Source organism: Calliphora vicina, chromosome 4, assembly GCF_958450345.1.
Source record: "Calliphora vicina chromosome 4, idCalVici1.1, whole genome shotgun sequence".
Taxonomy (NCBI): domain Eukaryota; kingdom Metazoa; phylum Arthropoda; class Insecta; order Diptera; family Calliphoridae; genus Calliphora; species Calliphora vicina.
This window is the reverse complement of record NC_088783.1, coordinates 113218950-113232276: the sequence shown is the minus strand read 5'-3', so window position 1 is coordinate 113232276 and position 13327 is coordinate 113218950. Positions and strand designations below refer to the sequence as shown.

Genomic DNA, 13327 nt, shown 5'->3' with positions numbered 1-13327 from the left:
TTTCATTAATCTTATCATATTGAATTGTAAAAGGTAAGCTAAACTGAACAAAAGGTTAAAAATTAAACACAAAAAGGCAAGAGATTTGAAAAATTGTAAGAAAAAGGGGATTTCCCGAGAAAAATATTATAATAATGTGAAATATATGTATACCTTGTGTGTTTTACTAATGTAAACAATAATTCTTTAAAGAATTTAATACAATTTAACAAAAATTCTAGAAATAATTAATAATTCCCAGCTTTGTATTGATTTTCACCATTTGCTAGGGAAAAACAAAAATTTTCTTAGTAATTTATAACTCCCAACTCTGTGTTTACATTTGCTATAACCGTTATATTACGAATAGAACAACAACAAAGAGCAAGAGAGAGTTAAAGTTGCCACATTAACAGCAGACATGTTAAAGGTAACAGCATTAGTACAGAACTCCCAACTCTGTGTTGTTTACATTTTCTATATAACCGTTATATTACGAATACAATAACAAAGAGCAAGAGAGAGTTAAAGTTGCCACATTAACAGCAGACATGTTAAAGTTAACAGCATTAGTAACATTTTAACTCCTGTTTTACAGTGGATACGCCTTAAATCACCTACACTCATAATAATATGACAATATTTCTATGTTTTTGGGGTTTTACTTACAAATTTCATCAATGATGACTACATACAGTCTAAATGAAATTATTTTATATAAAAAACACCCCATTATCACTTTTTTGAGCATAAAAAAAGACTTTGAAATACAATAAAAAGTAAACAAAAATAAAATTAAAATCAATATCAAGAAAAAAACTTTTTTTTTCTCAAAAGATAAGAAATTTTTTGCAAAAACAATTTATACATTCCACTCAGTTTATAATCGCAGCTTCGCCAGTATAACGCTTTATATAGGCTTTAACACCTAAGAAAACACTGTAGAAATTTAGTTGAACTTGAGATTAAGAAACATAAAGAACAAAAAAAATTTAATCAAAAATATTGCAATTTTGAAAAAGTAATAAAACAAAATGTTAAAAGTTTCCTGTAAGTGTTGCAGTAAATTGTTTAAAATTTGCGTATTTTTAATATTAATGCTAAATAGCATTGTGACGTTTGCTCATCCTTCGGCTACATATTCACGTGGTAAGTTTTATTATGATTTGAAACACGGGCTGAAAATTTTCTAGGTCAAGTTTCAAGGGTAAAATAATAATAAAAAAAAACATCAACAAACTAAAAATCATATTTTTTAAACGCAGAAAATAAACATAAAAAATTTAAAGTTATAATTCCATTTCAAAAAAAATATGATTAATGGTTACTCGCGTTAATATATTGAAAAAATTCTGCAAAATCGTTAATAACTTTAAAAATATTGATTTCAATGAACATTTATTAAAAATTTCCAATATTTCTAAAAACTGTTAATGAGTAATCACTGATTTTTGTTCAAATTTTCTTTAAAATAAATAAAATTTAATTTTTAATAAAGTTTTATTAGGAATTAAACCGAATTTATACAATTTTCTCTTCAAAAATATTTAAATATTCAAGTAATCGGTTTTTGAGTTTTGTAAATAACCATTAAAATGTTCATAAAAATGTAAATTTTAAATATTTTAAACCTTGTATTTATGTAAAACTATTTTGATAATCCAGTTAAGTTTCTAGCCATTATTCTGTAAAATTTTATAAAAATTTTAAAGTAATCGGTTTTTCAATTTAAGTAACCACTAAAATTTGATTGAAAAAGTACATAAAAAAATGTAAAAACTTTTTATGCAAATAATTTATAAAAATAAATTTAATTTGTTTTGAAAATTTTTCAATTTAAATACAATTTTTTAAACGGTTACTCGATTTTTAAACATTTATTTAAACAAGATTTATGCTTGAAAATGCAAGCAATTAATGCTATTAATCAAATTATATAAATTCTCCATAAAATATTTAACATATTTGCAAATTTCGAATAACGGTTACCAAGTAACCACAATATATTTTGCTTTAATTTTCCTTATAACAAATTAAAATTGATGTCGATAAATTATTTATTTAAAATTATACAAAAATTTTTGAAATTTCCAATAAAAATAATGAAATTTAAAAGTAATCGGTTTTGAGCTAGTCGAGTAACCACCTTAATATGCTTTAATTTTTATAATTAAAATAATAAAACACTCATATAAAATAAATTTAATGAAAACTACAGCAAATTTTTGGAAATATGATTAAAATAAACTAAGTTTTGAAACGGTTACTCGTTTGGAAAAAAATTTAATAAATCAGGAATTGTTTTAAAAAATTCAAAAAGGTAAATACATATATCATTATTTAATTTCTCTTGAGTTTTTTGATAAATTTTGCAAGTTTTGCTTAACGGTTACCGAGTAACCATTAATTTTTTGTCCATTTTTTTACAAACCAGCAAATTTTGGTTTTTAAATATGGTTAATTGAAACTAAATAACGTTTTTGCTGTTTTTGTTGGAAAATATTTACATTTTAGAGTAATCGGTAATAGGTATTTTAAAAGTAACCACTTGAATTTGTTGAAATATCCAAAATTTAAATGCTTTAAATTTGATAAAAAAAAACTTTAAATGGTTACTCGATTAAAAGAAAATTTTAAAAATTATTTTTTCTTAAAAAAAAAACAAAATGTATTATTATTTATTTCACTATAACTCGTTTTCTTGAGTAATTTTTGGTAATCGGTTACTAAATAACCATTTTCGATTACTCGTTTTTTTAAACAATTTTAAAAAACAATCTCGAATTATTTCTTAAAATTAAAATTGAATTGTTGTGTAATCTGTTATTTATTAAAAAGTTTGTTTAATTATTTGTTGCTTCTCACTTCCCCTTACAGATCGTTATAATGCCAAATGCACTGATCCCGAAACCAATCGAGAGCTATATATTGGCGAAGTTTTCACCCGACCTGGTCAATGCATACGCGTACAATGTCTAGGAACTCTGCAATTATGGCAAGACAGGTAAACAAAAAACATTTAACTAAAAAATCTTAAAAACATTTAACATCTCTTTAACATTTTCAGATGCCAAGTACCCCAGCTAGAGGGTAATTGTTATCGCCTGCCCATCGCCAACGAATTCCTAGATTATCCCCGTTGCTGTTCAAATTACGAGTGTAAATCTTCTAAATCCGATGATAAAAGTACTACCGATGAGACCCGTCTGTACGATCATTATGGACGTTTGTTGCGAGAGCATATAACCCAAAGAGTCAAGGTGTTGATCAAAGAACCGGGTACGATAACAACGTTCAATTACACTGAGGGTGGTAGAACGGTGCTGTCGACAAGAAATGCCGGCGATAATATGGAGTATAAAATAAATAATAATAGTTAAAGGAAATAACAATTAAATTATTGAAATTTTTTGGGTTTTCATTAAAGGGCATACAAATTGTGTTGAGATGCTAGCTTGACGATTTTCAACCACGTTTTTTGTTTAAGAAATTATTATTTTAATAAAATTTATTTATTTTCTCATTTATAACTGTTTAATTTTCATTGATATCTTATTTTAAGCTGTTATATTAAATAAATCTAATTATTTAAGTATAGAAATTCCCAACCCTGTTGATTTTTACATTGAGCGCCCTCTAGATGTCAGTTTATGTACAATAAATATAATTAACGACAACTGTTTTACCCAAAACTCTATTACCTTGCACTGTATTATCTGGAACTGCTTTATGGTAATTGTTACGTACTAACAGTGTTGCCAGAATTTAGATTTGGAAAAACGCCAGATTTAACTTTAGTTACGTTAAAATGTTATTAAAGCTTGGAAATACGTGAAACTTGATTATTTTTCGTTCCATATGTTATTGTGCATAGTTTAAGAATTATATTATGCATCTAAAAATAATATGTAAAGTTTTTTACATTGGATAATTCCAATTGGCTTAAAATTGTTCCTTAGTTGGTTTTATACCCAATTTTAAAATATTTTATCACATTTTTACTGAGTACTTCGTATCCAATTGGCTTAAATTTTGTTTGCACTTAAGAACAAAATTAGAAAAATATAAAATTGTTTAATATTATTTCCTTCATATTTTTGCTTATAAAACGAATCACTGCGTATCGATGCACAAAAACTCGGGCACACTAAACTAAAGAAATGAATTTAATAATTGGATTACAACATTAAAACACAAAACATTTGTATGTCTGTTAAAAAAAAGGTTCTCTAGATTTCAATAAACTTGATTACGAAACAAATGTGTATTTAAGGTTCATAAAATAACGGTAAATATATTTTATATTTAACGGTATTTTGTTTAAACTTAAATTATTTAAACTTGTTAATAGGGCCTACAATTAACATAATTAGAATTTAATTCTCTTATTATCTTAATAAAATTCTTATTTATCCAAATAAAACATATTTCCAATCTCCCATATGGCAACTCCATACACTGCCTTATCATTAAATACAACCCTGTATGACAATACAACCTTGTATGCCGAAAATACCACATTGTTTTCACGAACTTGAAAAAAACGGCAATTTGCCGAACAACATCTGCATTTCACAAAAGAAAGAGAAGAAAAAAAACTACATTTCAACACACACTATATAGTTAAGCGGCGTTATTTTTTGTGCAGTTCCCGGAAAAAACGCTAAATTCCCATTATCCAATAAGGATTTTTGCTAAATCAATTGAAATAAAGCAATTCTCCCAGCAGAGAAAATAAAAAAGTAGGTGTTTTATATCTAACAAATCAAAAATATATAAAAGAATTTAAAATAAACTTGAAAAGTTAAAAGAATGTAACAAAAAAAAATGTGGTTGTGAGGTGTGTGCAAAAAAAAAAAAGAAACGAATTATGTTAAAAGGTTGCCAAATTCCAAATAGAATATTCTACAACAACACAAAAAACAGACAAGTGACGCATGTGAGAAAAGCAAATTATGAACAAAATGTGTTTCAATGAAATTTTGATTGGAAAAAAAAAAACGAATTTATTAATTGTATTTAAATAAAAGAAGCTTTTAAGGCTTTGTTAACAGAAATGCTAACAAAAATCCACAAGCCAAAGTTGGCGCGTATGCTAACAACGTCTGCAGTCTTTATAAAAGTTAAGGCATTGCGGCGCTGCTGCAGCGCACAGGAGCAAGCCAAAAAAAAAACATGTGTTTTTACAACTTTGCGAAATGTTATATGTTTAATTAATGAATCATTTTCAGTTAATATAGCGGTATAAATTAAATAAAATGTTTTTTGCCTCGAAAGCTTGAGCATTTGTTTAAATAAATTTATAAAAAGCCTAGAAAAATGTGCAAAAATAAAGAAATTGAGGTTATGTGCTTGATTTTTTTTTCTGCTTGCTCTTGTATTTCTTTTTTACACTCAACTGTCAACTGGCATTTTGCTTTTATTTGTTTGCTGTTAACTAACAGTTTCTGCTAATTTTAGTTAACATGGCTTGATATACAGTACATACACACAATTTATTTATTTCAATTGTTTGCCTAAAATTGTGTAAATATAAATAAATTATTAAGAGATTTTAAAGGTTTTATTTAGATTTTTTTTAATTATTTTTGCTTTAATTTATTAAGAATATTAGTTTAGTTTGATTATTTGTTTTAACTAAGTGATTTTGGAATTTGGCGCCTTGTGTGTTACCTTCAACTTTTCTTGTTGAGCATATTTTCTAAGGTCAGTTATAACGCGTGTTTTTGGGATGATTCATTGGTTATATTAATATAGAAACTGCTGTAATGAATAAGTAATTAGCTGTAGGCTATAATATGTAAAAAAAATCAATCGATTTTAAGTAATTCTTTAAAGAATTGTGTAATTGATAAAATTTTCATAATTTTTAACAAATGTTCTTTAGAAAATTTGCTGGTAAGACTAGCTTTAGTTACAACAGCCAGTATTCTTGCAGAAAAGTAGATTTTTTTGGAAGAAATACTAGTTTTTTAAAGGAAAATTTGCTTTTTTGGAAGATAATCCTATTTTCTTCAAGAAAAGTAGCTTCTTTTGGTAGAAAATCATATTTGCTTTCAGAAAAGTGGCTTCCATTGGTGTTTTGCTGTATCTATTATAGAAATGATGCTTGTTTTTGGAAGAAAAATAAATTTTTTTTTATAAAATTTTGTTTTGTTTCGGATGCCAATCCACTTTTTATTTTGAAAAGTAGAACATTTTGGATTCCTTTTAGAAATTTAGGTTGTTTTAAAACACAACTCAGTTTTTATTAAAAAAAAGTATCTTCTTCAGAATGACAAGAAAGACAGTTTTCATTGAGAAACGTAGCTTGTTTTGAAAAACAAACAAGTTTTTGGTTTATAAATCAGTTTTTCTTTAGAAAAGTTGATTTTTGTTAAAGACAAGCAAGTTTTCTTTTAGAAAATTGTTTGTTTTGAAAGACAAATTAGTTTTCTTTTAGAAAAGTTACTTTTTTTTAGAAGACCAACCAGTTTTCTTTTAAAAAAGTTGCTGGTTTTGAAAACAAGTCAGTTTTCTTTTAGAATAGAAGTTTATTTTGGTAGACAAACATGTTTTATTTTACAAATGTTGATTCTTTTGGAATACAAACCAGTTTTGCTTTAGAAAAGAAGCTTCTTTTGGAAAACAAGCGACTTTTCTTTTAGGAAAATATTTATTTTGAAAGACAAGCTAGTTTTCTGTAAGAAAAGTTCCAACTCTTTTTTTTTTTTTTCTTTTAGAAAAGTTACTTTTATCTAGAAGATGAACCACAACCATATTTCCATGTAGAAATATTGGTTGTTTTGGAAGACAAGCCAGTTTTACTTTAGAAAAGTTGCTTCTTTTGGAAGACAATGAAGTTTTCCTTTAGAAAAGTTGCCTTTTTTGGAAGACAAGCGATTTTTCTTTTAAAAAAGTTGATTGCTTTAGAAGGCCAATCAGTTTTCTTTTAGAGAATTCGATTGTTTTTGGATTAGAAGCCAGTTTTCTTTTAGAAAATTGTTTTCTTTGAAAGACTAGCTAGTTTTCTCTAAGAAAAGTTACTTTTTCTTTTAAAAAAGTTGTTTGTTTTGGTAGACAAGTCAGTTTTCTTTTAAAAAAGTAGCTGACTTTGAAGACAAGCCAGTTTGATTTTACAATAGCAGCTTATTTTGGCTGAAAAGAATGTTTTCTTGTAGAAATGTTGGTTGTTTTGGAAGACAAGTCAGTTTTCTTTTAAAAATGTTGCTGGCTTAGAAGACCAACCAGTTTAGTTTTACAATAGCAGCTTATTTTATCTGAAAATAATGTTTTCTTGTAGAAATGTTGATTAATTTTGAAGATATGCTAGCTTTGCTTTAGAAAATTCGATTGATTTTGGAAGTCTAGCAAGTTTTCTTGTAGAAATGTTGCTGATTTTTGAAAAGAATTTAGTTTTCTTAAAGAAAAATGTTTAGTTTTGTAAAAGAAATAAGTTTTCTTTAAGAAACGTCACTTGTTTTGGAAGTAATAAAAGATGCTTGATTTGAAAGACAATCAAAAAATTCTCTAGAGTAGACTAGACATCAGTCTCTAGAGTAGACTAGAGATCAGTCTCTACAGTGGACTAGAGATCATTCTCTGGAGTAGACAAGAGATCAGTCTCTGGAGTAGACTAGAGATCAGTCTCTGGAGTAGACTAGAGATCAGTCTCTAGAGTAGACTAGATCAGGCTCTAGAGTAGACTAGAGATCAGTCTCTAGAGTAGACTAGAGATCAGTCTCTGGAGTAGACTAGAGATCAGTCTCTGGAGTAGACTAGTGATCAGTCTCTGGAGTAGACTAGATCAGGCTCTAGAGATCAGTCTCTAGAGTAGACTAGAGATCAGTCTCTAGAGTAGACTAGAGATCAGTCTCTAGAGTAGACTAGATCAGGCTCTAGAGTAGACTAGAGATCAGTCTCTAGAGTAGACTAGAGATCAGTCTCTAGAGTAGACTAGATCAGGCTCTAGAGTAGACTAGAGATCAGTCTCTGGAGTAGACTAGAGATCAGTCTCTGGAGTAGACTAGTGATCAGTCTCTGGAGTAGACTAGTGATCAGTCTCTGGAGTAGACTAGAGATCAGTCTCTGGAGTAGACTAGATATCAGTCTCTGGAATAGACTAGAGATCAGTCTCTAGAGAAGACTAGAGATCAGTCTCTAGAGTAGACTATACACCAATTTTCTTTTAGAAAAGTTGGTTATTTCTTTTAGAAAAGTGTCCAAATTGGTTGTTTGGGATTAGAAGTAAATTTTCTTTTAGAAAAGTTGCGTATTTTGGAATAGAAGCAAAATTTTCTTTTTGAAACATAGCTTGTTTCGGAATTAATATTAATTTCGCAATTTTGTCTCAATTCTTAAAAATATTAAATCCCTAATTTCCTTCTTCCTTTTTTTTCTTGTATTATATTTGTTTTTACTTGAGAAATTTTAAAAATTAGCATCTGCTGTGCTAAATTCTTGATAATTTGTATGTTTTTGAGGTCGTTACCTAAGAACTTGGAACAACTGTTGTTGTAAAAACACAATTCGCATCTGTTTTCCTCCCCTAAACTACACAGCGCACTACAGGCTGTCTGCTAATAAAAGGTTTGATCCTTAATAGTGAATGTTTTGTTTAAAGAAAGCAAATTTTACGCTTTAGTTTCTTTAAGAATTTGTGTTGTTTTTAATTCTCTTTTCTTGTACTCTTTTCTTAATTCCCTCTCTTTCACCATTTGCTTTTTGCTAGGGGTTCTTAACCAGTTTTTTTTAAAACATAAAACTAGTCATCACTAGTCCTTGTTAAAGAAAGGATCTTCACTGGAAAAAAAACAAACAAACATTTATAACAAAATATTAAAGGAAAAATATTAAATTTAGGAAAGAAAATTAATAAGTTTTATTTGGTTTAATTAAAAAAAAAAAAGTTTTTTCTTGTTGAAATCCTGTTTAAAAGTGTGCAACTCTTTTCAACAAACGCGTTTAATTTAGGTTCAATTATTAGGGGTTATTAGGCAAAGTAAGAAATCACAATCTAAATAATTAAAATAATGTCTAAATTCCTATTAAAATTTTAATATTTTTTTTTCTCTTTCCAGTATTTTTTTTCTACGCAACCATTTTTTATTTCATTTTGTTTATACTTTTTTGTAATAAATAAATAAAAAAACAAAAATGGCCCAACAAGAACAAGATATTCCAACATTCAAATGCGTTTTGGTTGGCGACGGTGGTACCGGCAAGACCACATTCGTGAAACGTCACATGACCGGTGAATTTGAAAAGAAATACGTTGCAACATTGGGTGTGGAGGTGCATCCTTTGATTTTCCACACTAATCGTGGTGCCATCCGTTTCAATGTCTGGGATACAGCTGGTCAGGAGAAATTTGGCGGTTTGCGCGATGGCTACTACATTCAGGGACAGTGTGCTGTTATTATGTTCGATGTAACATCACGTGTTACATACAAGAACGTACCAAATTGGCACAGAGATTTGGTGCGTGTGTGCGAGAACATACCAATTGTATTGTGTGGCAACAAGGTCGACATTAAGGATCGTAAAGTTAAGGCCAAGAGTATTGTGTTCCACAGAAAGAAGAATTTGCAAGTAAGTTTTATATTTCTATTTCTTTTTTTTTTAAATGAAATTACTAAAAATTAAAATTTCCTTTTTGTTATATTAGTACTACGACATCTCTGCCAAATCAAATTACAACTTTGAAAAGCCCTTCCTTTGGTTGGCCCGTAAATTGGTGGGTGATCCCAATTTGGAATTTGTGGCCATGCCCGCTTTACTGCCACCAGAGGTCAAAATGGACAAGGACTGGCAATTACAAATCGAAAGAGATTTACAAGAAGCTCAAGAAACCGCCTTACCCGACGAGGATGAGGATTTGTAAACTACTTTTTAACCGCCAACCTTCCTCCCCCCTTAACAACCAAACCAACCAACCACACTTTACATATTATTATTTGTTAAAAGAACGTTGTAAATTCCTTTAAAATCCGGGGAACTTAAACCTTTATAAGATTTAATTACTTTAAAAGAAACAGCTAAACAACCTACAACAGAAGAAGCTTAATTATTATAAATTAAAAACAGAAATTTAAAAAAATTTAAAACAAGAAATTACAAAAACTTATTTTAAAAAAAATTCAATAAAAAACTTAAAATACAAAAAAAATATATAACAATCTTGCTGTTTTGTTAAAACTATTTCATTCTTTAGAATTTGTTTTTTCTCTTTACATTCTTAAGCTATTCTAAAGCTCCTTTTTTACTATTTTTTTAATACTTTTCTTTAGTTTGTATAATTTTTTTTTATATAAATATTTACTATTTTTTTTTTGTAATTTATTTTGTATTTCTATCGTTAAAGATAAACAACCAAATCAACAAAATAATAATTGAATTTTTTGAATTTAATGAAAAATTATGAGAAAATGAGTTTGTTCTTACTTACACGGACCTAAAAAAAAACAGACATATTTTAAGACTTTGATATTAGATCTAAACAAAAAATCCCAACAGCCTCTTAATATGACAAAACATAAACTTTATAGTTTTAAGGATAAATTAGTTGAACAGATGAGGCTCCAGAAATAGTTTAGTAAAATTGACATCTCATTTTTGGGTTCTAGATTATATAGACCAGACTATAGACTAAGCTATAGTCTTGACTATAGACTAAGCTATAGTCTTGACTATAGACTAAGCTATAGTCTTGACTATAGACTAAGCTATAGTCTTGACTATAGACTAAGCTATAGTCTTGACTATAGACTAAGCTATAGTCCAGACTATGCTATAGTCAAGACTATAGACTAAGCTATAGTCCAGACTATAGACTAAGCTATAGTCCAGACTATAGACTAAGCTATAGTCCAGACTATAGACTAAGCTATAGTCCAGACTATAGACTAAGCTATAGTCCAGACTATAGACTAAGCTATAGTCCAGACTCTAGACTAAGCTATAGTCCAGACTATAGACTAAGCTATAGTCCAGACTATAGACTAAGCTATAGTCCAGACTATAGACTAAGCTATACTCCAGACTAGACTAAGCTATAGTCCAGACTAGAGACTAAGCTATAGTCCAGACTATAGACTAAGCCATAGTCCAGATTATAGACTAAGCTATAGTCCAGACTATAGACTAAGCTATAGTCCAGACTATAGACTAAGCCATAGTCCAGATTATAGACTAAGCTATAGTCCAGATTATAGACTAAGCTATAGTCCAGACTATAGACTAAGCTATAGTCCAGATTATAGACTAATTTATAGACCAAAACTAAACTATGCAGCCCAATTCAGAATAAAAAATTCCGCGGGAGTTTGTTCTCCGGGAGTTTTTTCCCATTGAATTTGAATAGGAAAAATTAGAAAAGGGGAAAAACTCCCTTGGACTTTTTATTCATAATTGGGCTGATAGTAAATTTTTAAAAAATGCTAATTTAGGATTTGTTTTACTTCATTTTTATTTATTTAATAAATCATTGTTGAATAATCTTTAACAATCTGATTAACATTTAATACAACAAGCTGGGAACACACCATTGTAATTCTTTTTATTTTGACAAGTAACAGGGAAACTTTTGCATCTAGAAATACAAATTATTAAGTAATTTATTAATAATTATATAATCCTTTATTAATTCTAATTTACTCACTCTTCAATTTGCGTTGTAAACGTTTCCGAGCAGGTGACCTTCTTTACACATTTGCCATCCGTACCAAAGTCCACATATTCTTCACCTTTCTTGGAGTAGGGAAAATATTTCAAGAAAACAGTTTCATCTTGGGAATTTTTATAGCCACAAACAGGCTCAGTAGTGGCCATGGAAACTAATATTTAACAAAATATTAAAATTTTAAGTTAATTTATTCTAATATTTTTAAGGTAATTAAAAATTAACCTGAGATTTGATTAACAAATACAGCAGCCAATAATACGGTAAATCCCAATATTAATTTCATTTTGTATAAATTATTAAATTTAATATGTATTGCTTTAACACTTGATTTATTTAAACTAAACTCTGTTACTCAAAACTTGTTGGTTTTTATACGTTCTTTTTGTTAATTGCATCTGGCATCGGAATAATTTGTCAGAATTTTAATTAAAACATTAAATAAGAAAATTAGCGACACAAAAACAAATAAATAAACAAACAAGAATAAATATGAATATGTGTATATAGATAATTAAACCTAGATTGTTTTACAAATACAAAACTAAAGTCATAATGAAGGTGATTAGATCATTTAAGATTTTGTTTACTAGATTTACAGCATCTGCCGACATGATTTTAATTAATTGAGATCAGTATGGAAGAAAAATATGTTAAAGAAGAACTGAAAGACACGCTACTGTTTGGAAGTTTTTTTTAGTTTACTCTAGAGAGTGGTCTCTGGTCTAATCTAGAGACTAATCTCTAGTCTATTCTAGGGACTTGTCTCTTATTTATTACCCCCTGTCTATACCTGATAAATTTGTATCATGATAAACGTCAAAATGGCTGTCAAGATACAAAATTATCAGGTATAGTCTCCATTTATAAGTATTATAGCTTCGTTATGACAAAATTATTAGTGCTTTTGTTCAGACAACTTTGTCTTGACAACAAACGTCATTAAATGTTATGATAAATATTTGTCAAGTATAGATAGGGGGTTTGGGGAGATTGGTCTATTGTCTACTCTAAACACATTTGAACAAACTGTATTTTTATTCTATTTTTTAATTAAAGAAAAACTTGACAAAAGTAATTAGAAACAAAAATAGATTATTTTCTTATTATTTTAATTAATTGTAAGCCCTAAAAACAACTTTGTTTACAATAAATTATGTATTTGTTTGAATAATTTAAAAGATTACATGTATTCGATTACTATATGCAAATTGTCTTTTATTTTAGAATAATTTATTTGTTTAAGCAACAATGTTTTGGATTACTATTTTTAAAAAGCTTTTAAAATTCAAAATTCAAGCCAAAGTGTATTGCACTCTAGTTGAGATCACTACTGACAGACATTCTCTATTGAAATTCCCCATTAAATGTTGATTCCATCTGCTAACGATGAGAATAGTTTTGTAAAATGTAAATTTATTGCGATAAGCATAGAATTTTTTTTTTGTTATTTATCATTTAAACAATTAACTCACATCTATTTAAAAATACTTGTACAACAATAATTATTGTTATAACAATTAAAATTAATGTGTGAGGCAAATGATAAGAGAGAAAAATTAAAGATTTAATTCAACAGATCTAAATTTATGGATTTGTACAACAATTTAGACAAGCCTCACCCAACTGAATGAAAGAAAAGCACGTACGAGACAGAATTTTTAATATTAGTAATAAATATTAACTAAA

General features: G+C 28.1%; 3 protein-coding genes across 3 annotated transcripts; 2 read left to right on the top strand and 1 right to left on the bottom strand.

Annotated features, from left to right (window-relative positions):
- Window positions 1-968: 968 nt before the first annotated feature.
- Vago (vago) lies at window positions 969-3502 on the top strand. Its single transcript, XM_065507636.1, has 3 exons — window positions 969-1128; window positions 2857-2983; window positions 3047-3502. The coding sequence occupies exons 1-3, from the start codon at window positions 1014-1016 to the stop codon at window positions 3357-3359; spliced, it is 555 nt and encodes a 184-aa protein (XP_065363708.1). The 5' UTR covers window positions 969-1013; the 3' UTR covers window positions 3360-3502.
- Window positions 3503-4565: 1063 nt separating this feature from the next.
- On the top strand, window positions 4566-10386 carry Ran (RAN, member RAS oncogene family). Its single transcript, XM_065508346.1, has 3 exons — window positions 4566-4721; window positions 9039-9549; window positions 9626-10386. Exons 2-3 carry the CDS (start codon window positions 9115-9117, stop codon window positions 9839-9841), a joined length of 651 nt encoding a protein of 216 aa, XP_065364418.1. The 5' UTR covers window positions 4566-4721; window positions 9039-9114; the 3' UTR covers window positions 9842-10386.
- Window positions 10387-11407: 1021 nt separating this feature from the next.
- LOC135957669 (uncharacterized) lies at window positions 11408-12022 on the bottom strand. Its single transcript, XM_065508455.1, has 3 exons — window positions 11864-12022; window positions 11618-11792; window positions 11408-11548 (listed from the first exon to the last, which is right to left on the bottom strand). Exons 1-3 carry the CDS (start codon window positions 11922-11924, stop codon window positions 11470-11472), a joined length of 315 nt encoding a protein of 104 aa, XP_065364527.1. The 5' UTR covers window positions 11925-12022; the 3' UTR covers window positions 11408-11469.
- Window positions 12023-13327: the final 1305 nt, after the last annotated feature.

What these genes read in the sequence shown, in the direction of transcription:
- LOC135957669 (XM_065508455.1), bottom strand. Translation starts at nt 11,924, where the DNA reads ATGAAATTAATATTGGGATTTACCGTATTATTGGCTGCTGTATTTGTT. An exon ending in ATTTGTTAATCAAATCTCAG is followed by an intron (nt 11,793 to 11,863) that starts GTTAATTTTTAA and finishes GTTAAATATTAG; the next exon opens with TTTCCATGGCCACTACTGAG. An exon ending in TTTACAACGCAAATTGAAGA is followed by an intron (nt 11,549 to 11,617) that starts GTGAGTAAATTA and finishes TTGTATTTCTAG; the next exon opens with ATGCAAAAGTTTCCCTGTTA.
- Vago (XM_065507636.1), top strand. Translation starts at nt 1,014, where the DNA reads ATGTTAAAAGTTTCCTGTAAGTGTTGCAGTAAATTGTTTAAAATTTGC. An exon ending in TTCGGCTACATATTCACGTG is followed by an intron (nt 1,129 to 2,856) that starts GTAAGTTTTATT and finishes TTCCCCTTACAG; the next exon opens with ATCGTTATAATGCCAAATGC. An exon ending in CTGCAATTATGGCAAGACAG is followed by an intron (nt 2,984 to 3,046) that starts GTAAACAAAAAA and finishes TAACATTTTCAG; the next exon opens with ATGCCAAGTACCCCAGCTAG.
- Ran (XM_065508346.1), top strand. Translation starts at nt 9,115, where the DNA reads ATGGCCCAACAAGAACAAGATATTCCAACATTCAAATGCGTTTTGGTT. An exon ending in ACAGAAAGAAGAATTTGCAA is followed by an intron (nt 9,550 to 9,625) that starts GTAAGTTTTATA and finishes TTGTTATATTAG; the next exon opens with TACTACGACATCTCTGCCAA.